Here is a 25194-nt window from a genome sequence, read left to right on the forward strand (position 1 = left end):
GGTAACATATACATTAGTCAGCCTTCTTCATTTAAGGATGAAGTAAAAAAAAGTTACAAACACACAGAGAGGAGGTTTTACATAGGTGGGCACAGGAAAACCCCCAATTGGCAGCTAACCCAAGGTCACCTGTGTGGAGCCTGTACTAGTACCACCTTTCAGAGAAGCTCATCTACCTTTTGCTTTAAACCCGAGAAGATGTTGAAAGAGCTCATGGAAAGGAAACTGAGCCAAAAGGGTAACCAAGTCATCTTCATTAAGGAGAATCCAACTGGTCTCAGGGTCTTCATCCTAAAAGGAAGACGCCAAGTCACATCAGCTAGCCAATGAGATCACACTACAATCTGTGGTTACAGGAACTAGATCATCTCAAGTCACAACGTGGTCCTTACAGACTCTTCCTCAAAGCCAGTGACAACTTGGAAGTCTTCTGAAATTCAAGTATAATTCTTATGTACCTAAGTCAAATCCATTGTTCAGAACCTGAAATGGCACCCATTAAATTTCTATCATGAAGAATATTAAAAATAACTCTTCTAGAGCCAGGAGGTAGTAGTGCATGCCTTTAATCCCAGCACTCAAAAGAAAGAGGAGGGCAGATCTCTGAATTTGGAGCCAGCCTGGTCTACAGAATGAGTTCCAGGACAGCCCAGGCTACACAGAGAAACCCTGTCTCAAAAACAAACAAACAAACAAACAAACCTCTTGTAGAGTGACAGCCTTACTGTGAGACTCACTGCTCCAACAAATTAACAATTAATTAAACAACCATATTCTACTACAGGTGAAGTTATTTGTTTTTACAAAAAAACAACTCTACCAAAAAAAACTCTATGTCTACAATCATGTTCAACAGACTTTTTGACGGAGCAGCTAGTATTTGCTACAGATGCCTCAGGTTCTGCTTTGAGCAAGACAAAACTAACTGTGATCAAAGATCATTCAGGGGACAACAGAGCCCTAAAGTCACCTTAGACTAGGGTCAGATAGAAGGGGAGGAGGGCCTCCCCTAAGAGTGGACTATGGGAGGGGCATAGGAGAAGAGGAAGGGAGGGAGGGATTGGGAGGAAATGAGGGAGGGGACCACATCTGGGATACAAAGTGAATAAATTATAACAAATAATTAATAAAAAAATTTTAAAAAGAAATCAAGTTAACTTGTGTCCCCATATGCAGTACATTAGAAGGGAAGGATGTGAATGTATTGCTCAACAATGGACTACTCAATTCAGCAATTCACTCACAGCACCCTGAGCACACCCCTCCTTATCTACTGTTTGCACTACACTTTAGTTCTGTTTCCTCCTGATTCCTGTATCAGGAGCTTCGGCACAAACCTAGGAGTACTGGGAGTCAGTGCGTGACTGGTCAGAGATGACCCTCATGAGAGGCCCTTAATTACTGGCGGTACTTCGTCTAAAATAAACTAAGGCAAATTCTCATAAAAAAGGATGCTACAAAAGTACAAGTCTGACCTTGTCCAGCTCCAACACTCCTTGTGTTGAAGAGATTCTCTGCACTCTGCCATCTATTCTGGAGCCCCACAGCACCTGCGCCGTGCTACCGAGGCTTTCAGCCTCCAACACTGTCACTTCACTCAGCCTGTTTATGATGCTAACTTGCCTCAAATATATCAAGCAATACGAAATGGAACAGTATCATGTATATACTGGCTAACAAGAGCCTCAGAAACTCTACTTGGATCAATAGTGCTTGCCTCTGGCTGAATGTCTGGGTAGGCTCTAAGATGCTTAGATCTATGTGTGGGCCTGGCAAGCTTTAAAATTGCCCAGGTGAGCCTTCTGTGGACCTAGAGGTAAGAAACAAATGATGTGGATGAGGGCCTTCCACCTCACAGACTTTCCTGATCCAATTGAACTCTTAACCGTGTCAAGTACTCAGCTCTTCTGATTGCTTTTATTTTGTTTTCCTCCCTTGCTGCTAGTGTTGTTGGGTTCTTAACTTATTTTGTTAGGAAGGCAAATTGTTTTATTTTTTCTCATTGTTGGTCTCTTGGCCTGATTTTTTTTTTTTTAAGGGTGGGTATCTTCCTATCTACCTAAGCTGTCCTACACCTTAGAATCTTCTTTTTTCTCCCCTCTAAGTGCTGGAATTCTGGAATTACTAGCACCTAGCACGTACCATCATGCCCAACTCTGTAAGTTCTTGAATCCACTCAACTTTTTACTGAGTGCTAAACAAGAGGTGAGCACAAATGAAGAATCTATCCCTGGGTTAAATTCAGGAAACCCATCAGACAAAAAAAAAAAAAGAAAAAGAAAAACTCTAGGAAAAAGCAAAAAAACAAACAAACATTGCTTTGTTACGATCTTCCAGAGATAATCTATATCAGCTCCTAAGAAGCTCTCTACCCACATCAGTGCCCACCTCCTGTCCAACTGCTGCAAGCCACAAGAGGTGATAAAGAACAAACAACTATTAATGGCAGCGTCCGATCCTGAATAGGCCCTGGTGTGATACACTGACATGATCTCCACAGCAGTGTGGGTGTCACTCTGAGACTGTTGCCCAATTTCTTCTACTTACACAGAGGGCTTTAGTGACTCAGGTCAAAGAGCATCTTAGAACATCAAATCATGATTTGAGGTGGAGGTCAAGCTTTACATTTTACTTGTATGGTGAGGGGAAGATGTGTCTGTCATAGACACATAGGTGTGGAGGTCAGAGGAAAATTTGTAGAAGTCAGTTCTCTTTCCACCAAGTGGGTAGGGAGGGTCACTAGGGTCGTCAGGCCTTGTGGCAAATGCCTTTACCTGCTGAGCTGATGTACCAAACAAATCAGGAGCACAGCCAGAATCAGGCTCTGGAACTGCTAATGAGCAGAAGGAAACTTCCTTACAAATACACCACTATTTGTGGAGGAAAGAAATATTAACGAGAATTATCTTAAATTTTTTTTAAAAATTACCTTGAGAAGATGGATTTTACCATTAAATTTCCATCAAAATTATTCAGAGCAGTTGTCTATAGGTAAGACCCTAGTCCCAGGAACCTGCTACTATCCAAAATAAAACCTTAATATAAAATTTCACAACTATCACTCTACTTCATTTTCCCACTCCAGATTGTGCCATCTAAACACATCTACAGAAGGATGTCAAGATGGCCTACTGGCAGAAGAACCTACACCGAATGACCATGTGACTTGAGACAAGTTAGCTCCCTTCACACATCAGTCGTCCCCACCTGTAAAGCGCGGTCCCAACAGTGCTCACCTAATAGGTACCAGGAGGGTGGAGACTTACGAGAGAATGCCTACCACGACGCTTGGCAAGTAAGAAGAGCTCTAAAGGGAACAATGCAGTCACAAGTTACCTCTTCTCCTCCCTCATCTACAAGCGTCCACGTCCCTGAGGCTGGCCCTGAAGATGATGGCTTCCACTCACTGGGCTTCATGTGGCACATGAACTCAGCTCGATTTCTAGAAGACAACAGCATGAATCTGACCGTGTGAACACAGAAAGCTGATGTGAGCACATTTGCAAATCATCTATCCCAAAGGAGAGCCAGGAATCAGCCAAGTGGATTTAAATAAGCAAAGAACGCCAGGCAGTGGTGGTTGCCACCTTTAGTCCCAGCACTGGGGAGGCAGAGGCAGGCAGATCTCTGTGAGCTCGAGGCCAGCCTGGTCTACAGAGTGAGTTCCAGGACAGCCAAGGTAGGTAGGTAGGTAGGTAGGTAGGTAGGTAGGTAGGTAGATAAATAAATAAATTAGAAAATAAGTAAGAACTAAGGCCAGGAATAATAGTGCTTAGTTTTAAATCCTTCTACTCAAAAGGTAGAGGCAGCCAGGCTCGGTAGTACATGCCTGTAATCCCAGCACTTGGAAGTTCAGGGTCAGCCTAGGCTAGATAACTAATTGCAAGCCAGTCTGAGATGGATGAAAAGAAGTTCCAGGCTAGCCTGGTCTACACAGTGAGACCCTACTTCAAAAAAGAAGACCAAAATTCAAACAATGCCTGGAGAAATGGCTCAGTGGTTAAGAGCACTTGCTGTTCTTGCAGAAGACCCAAGTTCAGTTCCCAGCACATATGTCAGGTAGCTCACAATGATCTGTACTCCGGCTCCATGGGATCCACACTCACATGCACACCCCATAAACAGACATGTACAAGTACCCATGATTAAAAATAAAATTAAATCTTTAAAAAAACATCTTATCAAAAATAAAAAGGTAATATTCAGTTGACAGAGAGGATTTGTTTGGGGCCAAAAAGTGCACATAAAGGCAAAACACCCTGCTCAAACATTGTCTCCATGCTCAGGAGCAGCTTCTGCATGCAAGCTGTAAGGGATGGAGGCCAGGAAAACCTACAACAGGATTTTCCAAGCAGCTCTTCCCTCTGATGAGCAATGTAACCAGGACAGTTTCCTCTTGGACCACAAGCTAGCTTGCAGACCTCTGAAAAGGTATGACTTCCTCTCTTTAGCCAGAAACCTCCTGCAGACTCCAGCGCTGTGTTCAAGTAACTCCCTTCCAATGGGAAAAACTGTAGTCCTGAGCCCCAGGTAATCGGTGTGTGTCATTTGTATGTCCTTTCTGTACTTCTGCTAGTGCTATCAATCCCTCCCTGTCACTCAGGCTCAGATATGTCTAACTAGAGATAAGATTGACAGACACACTCCTTCTCTGCATTCTTTATTTAATCAGCTAAATCGTTTGGCAGGAAGAGGCATCTAGGTTCTCATACTTTCTCCACAATCATCAGCTCAGTAAATACAGACCAGAGGCAGGTAGTAACAGTGTTCAAGGTGGCCTATGAATGGGCTTTGCCTTCTTCCGGGAGTCAAAAACATGCCTGTCATTTTGCTGCGCAATTGGTTGGGATCCTGAGCCAGGAGAGCAAATGTCTGTAGCCACCACTGAGGCAATGAAGAAGTACATACTCTTAAGTCTCCAGTCCAGTCCCTACATTGAGCTTGGTGGAACCCTGGCTGACCTTGAACTGAAGACCCTCCAAATACAACCTAGAGTGCTGTGAGAACAGCTGTGTTCCACCACACGTCGTCTAACCTTCCTTAAATACAATTTCTACTCTCGATTTAAAAAATCTTGCACTGGTTCACAGGCAAGCCATACCAAGTGTAGGCTGTTCATCTTTAATTTCAAGGCCTTCTACCCTCCAGCCCCCACCCCTGTTACCTTTATTACTACCACTTGCAGTTACCTACGCCCCAGATCTCTGCACACCTGGTTCAGGGCCTTTGCTCACATTCTCCTCCCTACCCACACCCACACCCAGGGAAATCCAACCCACTGGCAAGGCCAACTCATCCACTGTGGAGCTGTCTCTTGACTACTCAGCTCTGGTCGCTGCACTCCTGCAGTCCTCACGGCTCCACAGACCAATACTTAAGACATATTCCCAATCTCTTCTTCTAAGAACACACCAGTTCTTAGTCTATGGCGCCTGTCACAATGACATACACAGGAGAGACAAACCCACTAAAAGGCGGGCCACAGAGAATGGTTAATAACAGCTAGATGCATCACTGTGGGTAGGGGTATCAACCCCAAAGAAAACCTCAATATTGAATTCTGGAATGCCAGTACTTCCCTTATCAGTTCTCTTTGGATGTGGGCAGTTAAGAAACCCAATCTCTGATAGAAGTATTTCAATTACTAACACGCAAAGCTTTTCCACACTTACTTGACAGGAGACATCAGCAGGGCAAGGGACTGCATAAAATGAAAGACCCCTGAAGGGTTATTCAACACTTTGATCTGAAATCAGAAAACGAAGAAAGTATGCTGTATAAAACCAGCTCTAGCTGGTTTACACGCGTCTAACAACCAAGATGCTAGTCAGAGAACAAAGCTAACCCTGCTACCTAACTAAGCCAAAGCACAGGGCACAGTTGGAGAAGTCGCCTGTACCCTCCCTCAGCCTAAGAGCAGGGAACCAACAGCTGACATCAGACATCTGCAAAGCTGGGATGGAGCAGTACTGCGGCCTTAAACCAGTAAAAACAAAAACAAAACCTCACCATTCTCTTCAAAAGGATTTAGGCTCCATGCCACTAAAGTTACAAAAATACAAAGGAGTTGAATTTGGCATACATTTTGGTTCCTACTGCTATGTAAGTAGTTGCTATGAATAATAAAAATGGCCGAAAGTTGCTCAGCAAAGAGAAACTATAAATAAGCTGGTTAAGTGTATGAGAGTTGCTAACAGGTCTAGGATCTCTCTGCCATGCTAACAGATTATATTTCATTTGTAGCAATTGTACTGTGAGAAAGATTAATTTGGAGAGTTGTGTCAATTACTACAGAAAAAAAAAATAGTCCTCCTAAGATGTCCTGCACCAAAATCTTAACAATTTAAATACTTGTGAGGCTACAAAGCTAAGTAGCTATCTGAACTTACATAGTTATGTCCTAGTTTCTTCACTGTGATGACCCAGACAGTTCTGGCACTAACCCCTATACACATATACTCCTGGCCTAAAGGCTTTACTTAGGGAACTGGAGAGCCAGCTCAGTGGTTAAGAGCACTCACTGCTCCTCTGGAGGGGGTTCAGTTCCCCACACTCAGTTTAGAAGCTCATAACCACCTTTAGCTCCAGGTTCTAGGAGATCAATACTGTATGAGCTCTGCAGACACCTATACACACACAGTACACCTAAACCCATGTAGACACATAGAGCATACATGTAATAGAAATAAATCTTCTAATTTTTTATTTAAATAGCACTCAGTTAGACCTTGGGGTAGGCTGTTTTAGATATTTCTTAAGGAAAACTTAAAAATAAATAATAAAATAAAAGTAAAGCTTCTACCCCACCCCAAGAGCCAAAAGATCACCGTCATACCTGTATAAAAGGAACAGCCCACTTACTAACGCCTGCTGGGCACCGAAGAATGTGGTTCAGGAGGAAGAAGTGATCTCCAGGACAGCCAACTCTTTGTAACACTGACACCTGAACAAGAAAGGATTCATGTAACAGGTTCATGGACACAGTAAGCTAAGAGAGCATTTATTCAGTGGTTAGTGCAGGCGATATTTCTTGGGTACCCAGACATAAGTCCCTCTGCGATACACCTAAATATTCCAAATCCTGACACTTTTCTTCTCATGTTTAGTATGACTCAATTCATCATCAAACATAATCAGACACTTGGTGAGTCAGAAACCAGTCTTCAAGTGTGGCATCCTTCCCTCAGGCATTTCCTTTGAGTTCAACTCTGACTGGAAAGCTAGAGTTCATTAGAGAGACAAAGTAACCTGTAACCATGTGTCGTCATCAAAGAAAAGTCATTAAATGAATTGGCTGGAAAAGCTGTAGAAGAAAATTTATGAAATAAGAAATGATTCTTAAAGAACCCAAGCAGTGAAAGAGTTCTCTACCTGTGTCTGTTCCCTTACCAGTTTCTGCAGCCAGAGAAGGATGTCGTCATGGAACTGGGCGTCCTCATTCACTCTCCGGGTGAACATGAACAACACGCTGATGCACTCCTTTAGCTGACACACATCAGTGGGCATGCTTTCTGTCAGCTTAGAAACTATAAAGAGAGATTAACCAAGTCCTTATAATGGCATTGGGGAGGTGGACCTTAGCTTCTTCACTTAAAGCAAAGAAACCAAAATATTTAAAGCACTTAGTTCACATAAAACCCAAGAGGCTGTCTGCTTCCTGACTGAGCTGCTCCTGCTGCCATCCTTCCTCTCCGTGATGGACTGTATCCCGCTGGACTGAGAACCACATAAACTCTTCTGACTTAAGCTGTCTCTTGTCACAAGAGCAACTAACATAAAGAGATGGCAGCCAGGGGCAGAGCTGTTGCTGTAATAAGTATAAACGTGGTCCTTATGCCTTTGGGAAGTAACATGCTAAATAAACACACAAGATTTTAGAGCCACAGGATGAACAAGTCTTGAACTGACATTAGCAGAACTTAAGGGCCATTCTGTGGAAGTTTGGAAGACCAGGGTATTAAGAGAGAGATAGACAATGAAGACCTGGCTCATGAGGTGTTCAGAAGTAAACAAGGACTCTGTTGGGAACTGGGACAGAGGGCACTCCTGTGATACTCTGGCAAAGAATCTGCCCATCTATCCATGTCCTTAGAACTGGAATAAGGCTGAATTAAAAGATGATAAACTATTTCGTTTGGTAGAGAAAACTCTCAAGACAAGCAGTATTCAAGATATAGCATAGCTGGTGCTCACTTTTCTTATCCAAGTCAACAGGGAAAGAGAGCAACAAGGGAAGCAGAAGGTTTGAACAATACATGGGCTTGCCAGGAAATAGGTGAGCTTAAAGCTGTAGGTGAGCCAGTGCTGAAAAAGAAAAACTTAGTGTTCTGCACAGAGATAACAGAAAATAGTGAGAGCAAAGCCCTAAACATCAGACACTCTGCCTTGTGAAAAGCTCATGTATTTAGGTGAGAGCCTAAAAATTAGAATGCCAATAAGCCTCCTTCCTGGTAATAACCCCCTAGGCAAGTGTATGCTGGGTAAGCTGAGGTGCACAGCCGCTGTGTTGTGAGAGAAGTGCATCAAGCTACATTGCAGGCTGGCAGTGAAGGAGAGGCATGATGTCTTGCTCCAGGGTTCCTGAAAGCTGCCGAGTAAGGCTGGACAATACAAGGCAAAGTCAAACTCCTTGCAAGGAGGAACCAGGAACTACATGGCCATCAATCAAATAAAGATGGAAATGTGCAGCCTAAGTTGCAAGAAGACCTCAGGACCGAAGATGCCAGGGGCCTCACCACAGAAAGCTACAGGCACAGAGCAGATGGAGCCAGTCAATACAGAGACTGAGTGCTGTAGGTAGTCGAGTTAGACTTCAGGGCTACCCAGGGTTTCTGGAGCCCAGGTGATTCTACCTCAAGCCCCACATGCCCAGACATGGAGCAACAGGAGTTGATGCTTACCCTGCTGGTTTTGATAGAATAAGGTCTTATACCTTCAAGCTAGATCCTACAGCCTGAATCAGGCCATGCCTCCTGGCAGCCATGTCTGGGACAGAGAACTGAGCAATCTGTGCTATGATTTGAACAGCTTTCAATTTATGATACCTGGCTCCTCCCTGCTCTTTGTCACACACAGAACTTCCCATCACTATAAAATATTACAAAATATCAAAATTTTTCTTTTGTTCTTGGGACTGTTCTAAAGACTTCTCTGGGGGATTTTGTCAGGGAAGCACTCTGACGATACTCAGGTAGCCTCCCTACCATTGCTCATTGTGGAACTCTCACGCATGCACGCATACACACACACACACTTGTCTTCCCCTATCTCTCTTATTCTCACTCTTCTGTTATTGTTTGGGTTTTTTGTTTTGTTTTATTTTTTTGAGACAGGGTTTCATTATGTATCTCTGACTGTCCTAGAATGTACTCTGTGGACCAGGCTGGCTTAAAACTCACAGAAACCCACCTGCCTCTGCCTCTGCCTACTGAGAGCTGGGATTAAAGGCGTACACCACTATGCTTAGCTTTATTCTTTTTCTTTTTAAAGAGGAAAACAGAGACACCATGCTCTTGAAACTGTATTAGATGAGCCAGGAACAATGCTGAGACTGTCAAAGACTTTTGAAGTTGAACTGAATGCATACTGAATTGAGATAGCCAAGAGCAAAAAATGTTCCCTAATTTACTTCAACACTTGGCACTCAGCTGATAGTGGTTTTTGGAAGGTATGGAACCTGTACAAGTGGCGCCTCTTTAGAGGAAGTGGACCACCGGAGGCTGGTCTTGAGGTTTTACATCCTGAATGAGGATCCTACGTGACCAGCAGATTATATCCTGTATCTGTTTGAACTATACACCAAAGAAATTCTTTCCCTCTCCCAAAACCATCCCCACAAAGTTCTACCAATCTATCAGACACGTGGTCTGAAGATGCACTCGTTGGCAGAGTACTTGTCTTAGCAAGCATGCTAAGACTGAGGGTGGGGCTCAGGGGGAAGCAAGTAAGTACCGTGAAGAAAGAGAAAAATTAGAATCTCTATTTCAGACCATTACAGAGCATCAGTTAAAAAACAAGAAAACAAGAAACTGAGTGAACAAAATAAATAAATAAAGTACAGGAGAAAACAGAAGAATGAAAAGGAGCTCAGGGGCTGGAGCTTGCCCAGTGGTTAGAGCACATGCCGCTCTTGCAGAGGACCCACCAGGTTTGATTCCCAGCACCCACATGGCAGTTTACAACCACCCAGTTCCAAGGGATCCAACTCTATCTTCTGACCTCTGCAGGCACCAGGCATGTGGTGCACAGACATACATGCAGGCAGAACAGTCAAACACATAAAATAAGTAAACCTAATAGTAACAAAAATGATAATGATACATGTTTTAGAAAGAAAAGGTATCCTGATGGTTAGTTTGGGGATGAAACTCCAGTGGAGCTCTACTTGGCAAAGGCAGAGAGGCGGCTTTTCAGCCTGCTGAGGGGTAGAAATACTAGCTGTCGGGAAGAGAGGCTTGTACTACTCAGTAAACAGAGCTGACTCCTAAAGTACAGTTGAGGGGCAAGGAGAACAGCACACAATGATCCTGTGAAAGCAACTGGTATCTAGTCAACTCCCTCAGGTTGTGCCCCTCAATTCTCTGTCACATTTAAGTGTAGAGGGCGCTTTCATTGCTTACGTACCTTGGTCTGCCTGATTAACTGCCAAAGACCTCAGGCCAGCTGAGCTATTGAGCAGCGTGTAGATGTACGACTCCACTTGCAACCTCGAGAGCACAGAAGTATAAGAATGGAGGGTCAGGGTCTGGTGGAGGTGCTCAGATTTGGCATCAAATAGCTTCTTCAGTTCTCCCAGAACATTTTCATTCATCTCTACTCTCTGGTAGTGGTGATGACCATACACTTTCACTTGATCTGCACAGATGCCCTACCGGTAGATAAAGGATGAAACATGAAACCAGCTGCACTTGATCCCATTGGGCAGCAGGAGTCAGACTCACAGGCCTCCCCACCATAAAGAGCTCATAGTCACAGTGAGGGACGATGCTGTACATACAGAGTGTACGCACAAAACAGTACTAGCAAACAACGGCTGTGTCAGAGAACATTACCAATCGTGAATCCATGACCAGCTCTGAAAAGACTGACCCTATGACGCCAGCAGGGAAACAGTAACAAAACCCTCACAACTCTATTTTACCTTCTGTGATAAGAATAGCAAGTCCAGTGTGCTATGCCCTCAACTTCACAATAGCCCAAGCCCTAGACACCTCATTCTCTACCTCTATGGCTCTTCTAGATCTGCCTCATTCTCTACCTCTATGGCTCTGTTCAGAAGGAATCTTCTCTGTCCTTTCTCTTTTCTTTTTAGATCTATCTTGTGTATGACTGTTTGTTCTGCATTTGTATGTGCACAACATGCATGCCTAGCTGCCCTGTCAAAAAAGGACAATGGATGCCCTGGAACTGGAGTTACTGGCTGCCAAATTCATGCTGGGAATAGAACAAAGGTCCTCTGCAAGAATTAAAAGTGTTCTTTTAATTCTCTCCATCCTCCCTTTTTAAAAGCTTACAAATGTCTCTCCACAGAATCTTCAAAAAAACACACAAGACTCTTCACAAATGAAGGGGGACAGCAAATTACACCTGTCACCAGTATCTTCTCCAGCTTCCCTTATTAGTTATCCTCCCAGGCCCTTAGGAAATGGTGGCTCTGACCTCCAGGGTGGGTCACATCCAATGGACTTTCCTATCTCCTTATCACTGTTCAATCAGGACAGTCTACTCACTACATATTTGTAACATTATGCCAAAATCTAAAATTAATAATCTATGGGCTGAAATTTACCTTGAGACATGGTTTGCTGGCTTAGACTCTGTGTAGAATGCATGCCTGCATATGTTTGTATTTAGTTAGCTGCCAATTAGGATCCTTCATGCAAAAATCCAGATGCCTGCTTCTCTTGAAAAATCCTAAGATGTAGCAATCCTAGTCATCACAATCACACACAAGAGTCACCTGTATATCAAGAGCTGCTGTCCCCCTAGACTAGGCATGTGCTTTTTGCTGACCATCACCCTACCCAGCCCCCCTCCCACACATTATATGTCTGTGGCCATTTGATCTTGTGGTCCCTGGATTGATGGAGCCAGGGCCAGTGTAGGTTTAACACACAGACTGAATCCTAGACAGCACCATGAGAAAGGCAGCTCAACTACCAATTCCGCAAGCTCTGAAGTTTGACACACACAGTCAAAATACCTGCACAGCCATTTGTTCATCCTTAAAGTTCCACAGTCTACTTTTGGCATTCTGGCAATCAGATATCAGAGTAAGCAGCTCAGCTTCAGCCAATAACAATTGCTTCCTGCATCGTGAGTAATTCAGGAGCAACTCATAGAACTCATGCCTGTCCTGATGAGCAATGCTGTCAAATTCTTCTACATATGACTCAACATTTTCCAGCCATGAGCCAGGCTCCAAGAGTCTTAGCTGTTCTTTAGTAAAGGGTACTAGTTCTGGTTGAGATGGGAGTTCTGGGTAGAGTCGCTCACTGCAGAGCAAGGGCTTCACTGACACCAAGGCTGGTACTTCAGCAATCTCAGCTGGCAGCTCGGGATACAGTCTCTTCACCCTGAGTGGCTGAGAAACTTCTTTGGCTTCATAAGAACTGTGCAAGCTGGCATTTTGAAGCACCTCTGAACAGCCAAGGGCTTCTTTATCTTCTTTCCTAGTCTGAGCTTCTCTCATGTGTGAACTTTCCATCTCCTGCAGAGGACAGGGAGCATCAAAGTGCAGTGTGCTTCCTGAAGCCCCACATGATCTTGGTGTGCACTCCTCTGCTTCTGTAAAGTCCTTGGCAGGATCACCTTTAGTTTTAACATTGTCTCTAGGATCGACTTTCAACTTAATTTCATCATCTCCATCATGGGCTCCAATTTCTCTTTTATCTTTTAGGTCCTCTGTGTCGCATATCAGGGGTCCTCCATCACCTACAGTCAGGGAGGTGAGTGGTATATCAAACATTTCACTTTCGTTATATCCACTGACATCATCACTGTGGAGCTGTGAATCAGCCGACACCTTCAGATCATCTCCTTTGAGTTCACAAGCTAGAGATGGGATTTTCTGCTCTGGAAGGGAAACTTCATCAGAAGTCTGAAGGGTTTCATATTTCTTCTTTTCCTAAAAGCAAGGTATAAAATATAACAATAGCCAATGGTTTTAGCATGAAGAATTTTTAAACTATATATAAGCATCTAATTTTTATATTGCGGGCTCTTTCCTCAGTTCACTTCCTTTTTTTTTATTTCCAGTCTTTCCAGACAGGGTTTCTCTGTGTAGCCTTGGCCATCCTGAACTCACTTTGTAGACCAGGATGCCCTCGAACTCACAGAGACCCCGCATGCCTCTGCCTCCCAGAGTGCTAGGATTACATGCGTGCACCACTGTGTCCAGGTCACACCTCCATTCGTAGGAGTGCTTTTTCCTTTGTTAATAAGCTCTTTCCATCACAGGCCTAACTTAAAAGACATTACCTTTTCTCTATCTCTCCTGGTAGCTGCTGGGACTGTCACCTAACCTGTGGTTTAGTTTTCCTTACTCTAATAAAACTTTTTGATCTTGTGGTCCCTGGATTGATGGAGCCAGGGCCAGTGTAGGTTTAACATACAGACTGAATCCTAGACAGCACCATGGGAAAGGCAGCTCAACTACCAATTCCCCAAGCTCTGAAGTTTGACACACACAGTGAAAATACCTGCACAGTCATTTGTGCAGCCATCTGTACAGCCATTTAAGCAGCCATTTGAGCTTCCCTTGAGTCCAGTTCTAAATTCTTTTATTAATAAGAGAACCTTGGTTTCTCAGTAACATGTGACAACCAGGAACAGACCCCAAAGAAGCTCCTCTGAAGACTAAAGTGTTAAGCCTGGCCACCACAGTTGTCAGCAACTGATAATGTAAACCAAAAGCAACCAGCCAAGTCCCCATGCCTTTGAGCATTTGTAACATGGGCTGTCATGTACCCAGGGAATCCACCTCCTCACTGCCTTTACAACATCACCCAACACAGATGGGGGTGCTTCTCTCTGTCATGCTTTCTTCTTGAACTATGACCCTAACTGAGCATACTCAGAAATGTGTACTTTAAATGAAATGCATTCACAGAAATGTGCCCTCCCAAAGATGCCTCCTCTTCTCCACATGAGTCTGCGCAAGTTCCCTAATAAATAAATGTACATTTCAGTGAGAATACGTGACAGAGAATTCAGAATCATACACAAGTTGGATTTGAAAGCACCAGTAATCAATCGAGGGAATTGCTGCCATTAGAAAGAAGCCTCCCTCACTTCACTGGGACAATATAAAAAGTTTCCTTAAGGACAATAACCCAGCTGTGGGACATCCCAAACTATAAACATGTAAACTGATCCAAAAAAAGAAAGCCTGACCTAGAAATGACAACTCAGGGGTTCCCAACTTCAAAACAATGCACTAACTTTTTTCACTGAGCAGCCTCAAAGGCATACAGAGGCTGCTGCAACTGAACCTGAAAGTGACGAGACTCCATCTTAAGCTGGCCACAAACTCGGCAACATTATCCATGGGGTTTTTATAGACAATGCAATGGTTTTGCAGGTGTGAACAAAGCAAGAATGTGAAGGTCATAGAGATTTGTACCATTATTCTGAAAAGCTGAGGCCTGTCGACACACATGACAGGGATAAATTCCCTGGAGGTGGGATGAAAATGACATTGCATGAAGCTGTGTAGGTAAAGCCTGGGTACATTGGCTACTCCAGCATGACGGAGATGCCAGGAAGTTGAGATATCCACTAAGCAAGCCTATAGACTGGGGCTTGCCAAAGAGTAAGGTCACATGCACTCTAAATGACACAGCTGGTGGGTCCCTGAAGCTGGTTCTGATGGGTCTTTGATGGCTCCTCCACAAGCCCCAGATGCGGGAGATGTACCTGCAGAATTTAGTGTTTGATCTGCTCATGTATATCTAACTTTGGACAAACCAATCTTTCCTTGGACCTATGCCTGCTTTCCTCTATTTTGGAATGGGACTGTTTACCATTATATATGCATTATATATAGGAGGCTTTAACATGTTTTTAGTTTATAAGCGCTCACAGTTAACGGATGGCCTAGACTCTCAGAAGACTTTCAACTTCTGAATATTGTTCAAAGTGATCAAGACTATGGAGATTTCTAACTGATTTAATACATCCTTAATTATGAGATGACCATGAGCTACTGGGAGGCTGCACAGATGAAATGCTATGATTTTAAAATGCTGTTTTGTTGACAAGTTGAGAAGAAGCAGGCTGGTGATGGGACAGACTCACTCTAGCAGGCACAGTACACAGTGTGTGAGGACTTCACAGAGAGAACTGACTGAGGTGGGAGGCCTGGTAATGAACGTGGGCAGGGCCACCGCATGCGCAAAGTCCTTGGTTGGGTACAGAACAGAACAAACTGAGCACCAGCACTGTCCACTGTAGATCCCTCCCTCCTGCAGGCGCCACAGCTGCCTCGTACTCCCGCCACAAGCACAGCCACCAGGCCTTACTTTACCATACACAACTCCTTCAAACTGTGACTCAAAATAAAATCCCTTCCTCCTTAAAAAAAAAATCTAAATTTTCACATTTAATAAAGGAAATGTAGATCCACTTCATGAAATGCTCTAATATATTGTATTGCCCATTTTTCAGTGCATTAAATTTGGACATTCAATAGTATAATCTGAAAAGAAAAAGATATCACCATAAGCAACAAATTACGATCCAAAAAATGAAGAGGAAATGTTTCAATGGATTATCTGCCAGAGGCTAAGTAAAGTAAAACAATTTTAACTGCCATAGACCCAGTACATTTGTCTTCATTTTGACTAACATGTTCACCCCAAACTCAGAAAAGGCTGCAATTACTCAAGCACCCAAACAAACAAATAAAACAAAACAAAACAACAGCACTGGATTACAACCTGCAAAAGAAGTACCTATAAATCTAAAATAAATACTTACCTGAACCAATAAAAAAATTAATCAAACGAGTAGGACACAACAACTCCTTTATGCAGAAGAACTCTGATAAACATACAAGGCATGGAAAAAAAACAGAAAATCACCATCACACCTCCATGATGTGCTAGCCCATTTTCCATTTTGGCACTAAAATACTTAGGGCTGGGTACTTATGTTTACTGTGACCATAGTTCAAAAACATGGTACTTCATCTGTAAGGACTTAATGCTGAAAGGCATCACAACATCAGAAGTTCCAGAAACAGGGAAAGATTATAACATGAGACAGGAAGGCAAAGAGGAGAGGCTTGTTATAACAACCCTCCTGAGGACTACCAGGGTCCTATGAGAACTACGTGAATTCCTTCAGAAGGCATGCCCCTAATATCCTGTACTGGGAAACAACTTTCCAACATCTGAACCCGTGGGGGACTTATTTAAACCAAATCGACAGTAAAGAGAAGCATGACAGATGTTACAGAGATCAAGCCAGAACCAGGGCAAAAGAAAAATAGTCGTAGGTATTTCTTAATTACAAAAAGAAAAATAGTGAGTTTCAATGGAGAATCCTGGCAAACAGTACCACAACCAAATAACCAAGGTTAGCATCGCCAGTAAAGCATTCCTCAGATACTCCCTGATACAATACTACAAGAGAGGCAGTATTTCCGTGTCTTACCCAGCAATGCATACCCTCAAGCTACCATGTGAAAATGCTAGCTGAAAAATCAAACTGAGGGACAATCTACAGAATGATTCTGTTATGGAAATGAAGAGGAGGACAGGCTAAGTAGCTGTCAGAAGCTAACGGACACTAGAGATGTGCTAACTGCGTGCAGCTAGGGATTCTAGACTGGATCCTGGAACAACAAATAAAAACTGTTTTAGGGAGAAAACTTGAAATCCAAATACGTTCTATTTTTCAGTTTAACATTATTATACTCAAGTTAATTTCTTGGTTTTGATAAACGTTCTGTGGCACAGAAGATATGGTCATATAAAAAGATAATTAACAAGAGTAGTGGGCAATTAAAAAAAGAGGTAAGTTGGAGCCAGGCCTGGTGGAGTATACCTTAAACCCAGCACTTAGAAGGCAGAGGGGTGGATCCCTGTGAGTTCAACGCTAGACAGAGCTACATAGTGAGACCCTGCCTTAAATAAAAATTAAAATTAAAATACCTACCTACTGGATAGGCAGGACGTAAATATGATCAAAGTATGTTACATGCACATTTGAAAATATCACGTTACTTTGTAAAATTAATAATGCTAACAAAAAATATGATCAGTGAATCATCTTAAAATAAAATTAACCTTTAAGCTAGGCAGGCAAGGTGGCACACACCTGTAATCCCAGCACGCAGGAGGCAGAGGCAGTCGGATCTCTGTGAGTCTACCAAGAGAGTCCTGGACAGCCAAGGCTACACAGAAAAAAACCCTGTCTCAAAATAAAAAAATTAACCTTTAAAGTATATGAGTAAGACACTGTGGTGCAGCCAGCACTTGGGAGGAAAAGGGCATAATGAAGAGCTCAAACTCATCCTCAGATACAGAGAATTCCAAATCACTCTGCTACATGAATTCCTGTCTCAAAAACACAAAGGAAAGAAGTAACTAAACAATCAATTACAATTAAAGTTTTTTTAAAAAAAAATGCCTCTGGGCAAGATGGCACTTGTTGCCCAAGCCTGATGGCCTGAGTGAACACCCAGAACCCTCACAAAGGTAGAAGGACAAAATGCACACTACACATAAAAATAATTAACCAAGTAGGCCAGGCTAAAGAAGAAAGAAAGAATATGGAAAATGTTATTTAAATATCATTGTAAAATGCTATTACAGTCAAGACTGGGCATGGTACTGCTATACTTTTATTCCAGCACTCAGAAGGCACAGGCAGACTCATCTCTGTGAGTTCCAGGGCAGGCTAGTCTACACAGAGAGATTTGTCTCAAAAAATAATAAACAACAACAAAAAAGTTGTTACATTCAAACAAACTAGAAACCTGAATGCAATCACTGAAATGGTTAGTTTTTGCTGTGAAATTTTAAGAAAGGGAATCAAACAAATTGTCTGTGTTTGTTAATTAGTTCTATTCTGAATGTCCAGCAAAATATTTTTTTTAAAGATTAATGGTCAAAACAGTAAGTTATTTAGATATACTTGAAAGAAAACATAAATGTTTTTGAAATAGAATATGAAAGGATTACAGCTACCAACATTCAGCAGCCACACAAACACCCATGACACAGGGCCAGGCAACTTCTTCATTATTATTTTAACTTTAATAATATGTATTTATTTTTATGTGTGTGAATGCTTTGCCTTTGCACCATGGTGCTGCAGAGGGTGTAGTCCCCTGGGGTTGGAGTTACAGACTGTTGTGAGCTGCCATGTGGGGGCTGGGAACTAAACCCAGGTCCTCTGCAGAGCAGCCAGTGCTATTAACTGCTGAGCCACCTCTCTAGACCCCATGTAACTCCCTTCTTCCCCCATCTCCCATCTCTCTCTGTTTTTCAAGACAGGGTTTCTCTGTGTAGCCTTGACTGTCCTGGATTTGCTTTGTAGACCAGGCTGACCTTGAACTCACAGAGATCCCCCTGCCTCTGCTCCCTGGATGCAGGGATTACAGGCATGCACCACCGCACCCAGCTCATATAATATCTCTTTTGTTGTTGTTGTTGTTTTGTTTTTGTTTTTGTTTTGAGACCGGGTTTCTCTTGGCTGTCTTAGAAACACTTCATAGACCAGGCCTTGAACTCACAGCGATCTGCCTGCCTCTGAAGATCTGGTGTTCATAACTTCTCTTAACTGTTATTAATGCACCCTATTCCCTCAGAGAGGAGCAAAACTGTCTCTTTCTGGGAATTTGCCTGTGTTTCTGTCCACAATTTATACTCTGATATTTCAAGGCTCAATATGCATCTCCAAAATTCTACACTGGGAACAGCTGAATATTAGATCCAGGTCAGCCAACAGTACAGCTCTAACAAAAGGCAATTTGCCAAACTGCCAAAAACAATAAATAAGAAAACAGTATATGAATTTTTTTTTTTAATGAGTAAGGAAACTCCATTTGTCAATGTGATGTTCAGCAGGTTGCTGGAATAAGCAGGTCTCTAAAACTGAGGCTCAAAAGGAAAATTAAGGAAGTGATTACTAGAGAGACATACTGGGTTGACAGTCAGGCCAGATCCAGCTCCCTCCCAGATGGCTATCTACATTCTGCCTGCCCAAACAGACAGATACCTAGAGAGCAGAGACTAGGTCAGGACTCTCTGGATCCAATCTTCCTCCGATTTTTGACTCTGTGATTAGTAAGTGTTTCTTGAGCTAACGGAACCACCTGCAGTTTGCAAGAATAAGAATCAACTGCTGCACACTGAACTCTGTCTCAGGTACTGGAATTCCAAGATGAAGCTATTACATTACCCAACAAATACCGACACTGGCACATTCAGAAATTTGCCTAATTCTCAGAATGTACAAAAATAATTCAGAAGTGAACTTTCATGGTAAGGTGGGAATATACTGCAACTCCATTTGGGTTGAAGGCAGCTTCCAAGTGTTATGAGGGTGGAGCGTCTTACTACGAGCACTGTCCCAGTGGCTGCTACTTTTTTGGTGTTGTTGTTGTCACTTGCCAATCCCGTTTCCCTCTTCCACAGCATTTGGCTGATTTGATCTCTCCCTCCTACATTCTTCATTCAGCTCTAGGGCCCAGGCTGCCCAAGAAGGCTGTGGGAGCACAGCCTACCTCACTAGCTGCTTGCTCTCACGCCCATTTCTCTGTTCCTTCTCTTCCCAACCTCTTAGTAATGGAGGGCAATTGGATCTGATCGCTTCTTTTTTAATGTCTTGATCTGTTATTAGTGTTCATGTGTACCGAGGTGGGGGGAGGGGCACATGAACCACAGTACATGCCTGGAGGCCAGAGGACAACTTTCAGGAGTTGGTTCTCTTTTTTCCTTTCTTTGTGTTCCCAGATTTGACCTCAGGTCACCAGGCCTGCACACAAATGCCCTTAGCAACTGGGCCATCCTACCAGCCTTCTTACTATCTTTTAAAGACATTAACCCAAAAATGAAACAATTCAGCTCCTTGCTTAAGTTCCATCTGAATGCCTGTGTTTGTTTTGCTCTTGTTTTGGTGCTTTTCACACATTAGCCAAATGACCTACACCCCTGCCCTATATGAAGGGCTATGTGGTCCAGTTTTGTCTCCACCTCTGGATCCTCCAGGTCTCTACCTCCTGAAACTATGTTAATTACTGGCAAATTTTCATCTCAGCCTCAGGCTATCTCCAGAATACTAGATTCACATATCTCATGCTACATCTCCATGCTACTGACAAACTTTTATTTCAAAACTTACATAGCTCTGGATTCCACCACCCCTAAGGCTGGGAGTGTCATCTGAGGCCTACAGCAAATTCCCCCCTTCACTGCCTAGTGTCCCACAGGTGCATTTTTTAAATGACTTGATTTATGACTTTCTTTGATTAATTAGAAAACCTTAATGAAACTGTTACCACACCAGAACACAGTATTTTAGGTAACCTAAATCTGTGGTCCTAGGCCACAGTCACTTACACTGGATTCCAGAATGAATCTCCTATTCCCTTTGAAATCTGAGCTCTTTTCACATTAATACCCCTTACAGTTTGTTCTCAAACAAGCAGAGTTTTCCTTGAAGCGTAAGTCATGTGTCACCCTCCTCTGCTCAAGCCCAGACATGATTCTAATGTCACAAAATAAAAACTATAAAGTCCTTACAAGGGCCTGCCTTTCTGACTTCATCTACTTCCGGCTCACTCACTCCACCCTAGCGAGCCACACTGCCTCATTACAATCTCAAGAACAGAGCAGGCAGTGGCCTTACAGTCTGTAAACTACTCTAATCCATAATACCCTCATTTACAAGTCTCCTTATCCCAGGCATGGTGGAGAAACAAACTTTAATCTCAGCACTCAGCAGGCAGATCTCTTGAGTTCAAGGCCAGCCTGGTCTACATAGTGAGTTCCAATACAGCCTGAGCTACAGTGAGAGCCTGTCTCAAAACAAAACAAACATCCCTATAAATAAGGGTTACACTGCCCACCTATTTGAAACTGCAATCCACCCAAGCTTCTCACAAATATTCCACAAATCTTTATTATGATTTTTCTTTTTCCATAGCACTACTATCACCTTTTAACATATATCTTAATTCCTATGGGTGGTGTTCAGTTGGGTTTTATTTGGTTTCTCCACACTAGAAGCATCATTGAGGCCTGAGGGTTTTCTCCTATATCCCAAATGCCTAGAATCATTTTGAGGGAAACATTAAGTGGGCATTATGTATTCAATAATGACTGGATCTCAGGAGTCACAAAAGAAGCTAAATAAAAGTATATAGCACAGCCCAACTTTATTCCAACAACAATTAGTGCCTAGAAGAAACAAAAGAAGAAATCCATTACCTAGACAAGATAGAGCAAGGGGAAAAAGGACCACCAGGATGGGTGAGAAGGGTTAAGCAGAAAACACCCTAGTCCATCCTATTGATAACTAGGGGCTCGTATTAGTTTTTAGAATTCACAACTTGATACACCTTTTTTGAGACAGGGACTCATTACATAGTGCCAAACTAACTGAGAACCCTTTATGTAGCCCAGCTGTCCTTAAACTCACAATTCTCCAGGAGCCAGAGGCTGCGATTACCACATGTATCACCACTCTGCCTTACTACAAAATCTATTAAGCCTGCAGAGAACATCCAAATCCAAGATTCTGTTCTTCTAAACCTAAATTTACTAAGATACATTAAGTCCAGATACTGAGAGTTGGGGGAATGTTTTTACAAAGGATCATACTAAAAGAATAAAACCATTATTGGGGCATTCAATAGTAAATACCAGATACCTAACCACAACCTGTCATCCTGGAGTCACCTATGTAACACTGAGGAATGTAGGCCAAGTACTAGGACAGATCCAGAAGCCACAGCAACCCAAACACAACAGCACATGACAATCCACTTCTGAATTAAGCCTTGAAATCTGTTCATGGATCCATAAATAGATGGATCTAAAAGATATCACTGTAAAGTTTCAGTGATACAGGACTTCATTACGGTGGCCAAACAACAGCCAGCATTAACAGATGCATCTACTCACCCTAAACCAATTTATTTTCTTAGACTGGCAAGTGTGAATATCTTGCTGCTGGTATCATGAACATTTCTATTTGTTTTTTATACAAGTCTGAAGAAAAACTACTAAATTCTTGAGGGACAGAGCTTGGAAATGTGCTTTGATGCTGGCCCTAATTTTTTAATCCAACCAACTTTTATCAGGTGACTACAGAAGTAATGAAAAGGCACTATGAACAGGAGCTATCCTTCTCTCAGTGAGTTCCCAGTCTAAGGCAGAGAGTGGCTGGCAAAGTTACAGATACGAAGAGGGACATAAAACGGGCACACAATGCTACTGTGGGAGGGAGCGACACAAGGATAAGAGAAAGGTTTGAGTAAGCACAGTTTAAACTGACACACCAAAAGCGGCAGTAGTTAGCAAGAGAGGGACTAGGAGGGTATAAGGCAGAGGAAACAGCATATGCAGATTCTAAAGCAGAAAGAAACACAGAACGGGTTTCTCTGTTTTTTAAATGATTATAGTACCCAACGTAAATGATAAAGGTGTGTTGAAAGTAATATTTCTAGAATGAGAAAGCAGGTTCAAGTCAGCCTGGACTACACAGTGAGGTCAAGGCCTTGTCTCTATAAAAAAGGAAGAAAGAAAAAGAAAATTCTGACTCTAATGTGCCTAATTCCATACCACCTTAGAGAAAGGAACCCACACACTTCATTTACACTCTATTAAATGAAGTTCCTATAATTCACTGTTAAAACTTGTTCCTACACACACTTCAAAGTTATACTTTGGGCTCAGGAACATCACCAATTCTAGGGAAGGAGATTTCCTACACCAGTAATACCACTTTCATTTTCTTTTTAGTTCGTGCAAATTCAGGTTTTGATAAGGAAAAGTTATCTAGAACTGGTAGCCAGCTGTGGTGGCACACCAGATCTCTAGGAGCTCAAGACCAACCTAGTGTACATGGTGAGCAGGCCAGGCAGGGCTACAGAGTTAAAACCTTATTTAAACATACAGATAAGAGTTATAGAAATAGGCCAGGAGTGATGGAGCAGGCCTTTAATCCTAGCAGAGGCAGGCTGATCTCTGTGAGTTCCAGGCCTACCTGTTCTACAACAGCCAGGGCTACCAAGAAACCCTGCCTCGAAAAACTAGTTATAGATATAGTTAGGTCTGACCACCACCTTGAGTAGAATTTAATTTGTTCGCTGCAGCAAATATATAGGAGCAAAGTGAAAAATCTAAAATGCGCCTAAAAACAAGCCAACTTAAAACCACACTAAAGACATGCAACACTCCAGAAAATTCAAACCCATCCCTACTCTGAGGGTTCTGCCCTGCGTTGATTTCTGAAAATTCACGCCACACTATAAACAACCAGGTTCACAGGAAAAACACTGTCGCCCTGAATTTTGAAAACGAAGAGAACTGACACATCGCTGCTATCCACAAACCATACCTCCCGAGCGAAGGACTTCCCTTCTCCGTGCATTTCCAGAGGCTGGGAATGCTCCCATGTTACAGACGGTAAGATAGGAAGTCAAAGATGGAGCTAAGAAGAAAAAAAGCTGCTCCGGCGCACGAAGCCAGGCTTTGGTGTGGGAAGCCAAGAAAATGAGCATAAGAGAAAAAGCCCAGTGAGGTCAGGACAGGGAGACAGCTAAGTGGCCTGGCAGCCGCCCGACCCCACGGGACCCCACGGGACGCGCGGGGAGCAGAGGGCCCGCGTGGGCTTCCTCACCTTGCCTTTGGTCCGGCTGGCCTTGGCCTTGGCCCGGCGGGGCTTCACCGCCTCGGCCATACACTCTACCTCCGCGACGTCGCCGTCTGTTTCTGTCAAACTCCTGCAATTCACGCAAGCCGCCCAGTTCCGGCCTCCTGGCTGTCACGTGATCGGTCCTCCGCCACTCGGGCATGGGAGGCGGCAACTGGAGCCGGTACGGACTGCGGCTTGGAACAAACTAGCCGGGGACTACTTGCGCGGAGAAGGTCCCGCCCATTCCCGCGGAGGCCCGGCCCTAGCCCAGCCCGCGCCCCGCCTCCGGCCACGCCCTGGGAACCGCGGCCTGCGCGTGCGCCTGCGCCTCTGGCCGCTGGGTGGCGCTCAGAGCTGCCCTCTGCCTCCGCAGCTCCGCAAAGAGGCGCTCAAGTCTGACCGTGAAGTGCCAGAAGAAGCCTTGGCATTTGATCCCTAGATAACCAATTCCAGTCAGCCTAAATCCACATTACGTTTCCGGAAAGAAACCTGATATGCATGCAAAGTGCACCCTAGTCTGTTTTGTAGACGGGACGAGGATACTGCCATTTCGAGTGTCATGAGGATTAAATGGGTTAATTTGTGAAAGCCCCTTGATAACAGCATGCATCTCGATATTATTGTTACTCTACAGATTTTCAGGCTAGTACAGGTACATATACTCAGAAGAAGACAGACAAAAAGGTTGAAAGATGTAAGGGGGAAAAATTAGTGTACATTCTGCACACTTTATTTCAATTGACAATTCCAGATTTTAATCAAAGGAAAAGTGAAGTTGGCTTCGTCTCCTTTTCACAGCTTTGATTTCTTTTTCTTGAGCATGCAGTACCTCTTAAAGTATATGCTTTGCTTTCCTCTTTATTAGTCTGTCTACCTTCCTGGAAGGTCAGCTCCTGGGGCTCAGTTAATTCCTTCTCTGAAGCATTCCAAGGACCGCCAAAGCAACAGTAGATAATATCTGATGAATGGAATGCATGGATATGAGTTGTTTCATCGGGGAATAAGACAACGCATGGAAAAGACTAACCACCCACTCTGCAGATGTACGCTAAGGTGAAAAATCCAGGATTATGGCATGAAAAACAGAAAGGACCAGGGATGGCGACATGCCTTTACTCCCAGCAGAGGCAGGCAGATCTCTGAGTTCAAGGCCAACCTCGTCTAGTAACAGGACAATCAGGGCTACACAGAGAAACCCTGTCCAAAAAAATAAAATAAAATAAAAATTGAGAGCCAAGCGCCGTGCCACATGCCTATAATCCCAGAATTCATGGCGGCAGAGCCAGGTGAATTTCTGGGAGTTCCAGGCCAGCCTGATCTATA

At 43.3% G+C, this 25194-nt stretch overlaps 1 protein-coding gene across 3 annotated transcripts in view; it reads right to left on the minus strand.

Annotated features, from left to right (window-relative positions):
* Nucleotides 1–24007, minus strand: part of Epg5 (ectopic P-granules 5 autophagy tethering factor) — a 95474-nt gene extending 71467 nt beyond the window's left edge. For all 3 annotated transcript variants that reach the window (XM_060377011.1, XM_060377010.1, XM_021645488.2), the window contains exons 1-8: nucleotides 23857–24007; nucleotides 12203–13126; nucleotides 10624–10867; nucleotides 7390–7526; nucleotides 6836–6943; nucleotides 5673–5746; nucleotides 3337–3442; nucleotides 177–291 (exon numbers count right to left, since the gene is read on the minus strand). In XM_060377011.1, coding sequence (XP_060232994.1) covers nucleotides 177–291; nucleotides 3337–3442; nucleotides 5673–5746; nucleotides 6836–6943; nucleotides 7390–7526; nucleotides 10624–10867; nucleotides 12203–13126; nucleotides 23857–23916 — 1768 coding nt within the window. In that variant the 5' untranslated portion in view covers nucleotides 23917–24007. The remainder of the gene's footprint in view (nucleotides 1–176; nucleotides 292–3336; nucleotides 3443–5672; nucleotides 5747–6835; nucleotides 6944–7389; nucleotides 7527–10623; nucleotides 10868–12202; nucleotides 13127–23856) is intronic.
* Between the last annotated feature and the right edge of the window lie 1187 nt (nucleotides 24008–25194).

Source organism: Meriones unguiculatus, chromosome 2 (assembly GCF_030254825.1).
Source record: "Meriones unguiculatus strain TT.TT164.6M chromosome 2, Bangor_MerUng_6.1, whole genome shotgun sequence".
Taxonomy (NCBI): domain Eukaryota; kingdom Metazoa; phylum Chordata; class Mammalia; order Rodentia; family Muridae; genus Meriones; species Meriones unguiculatus.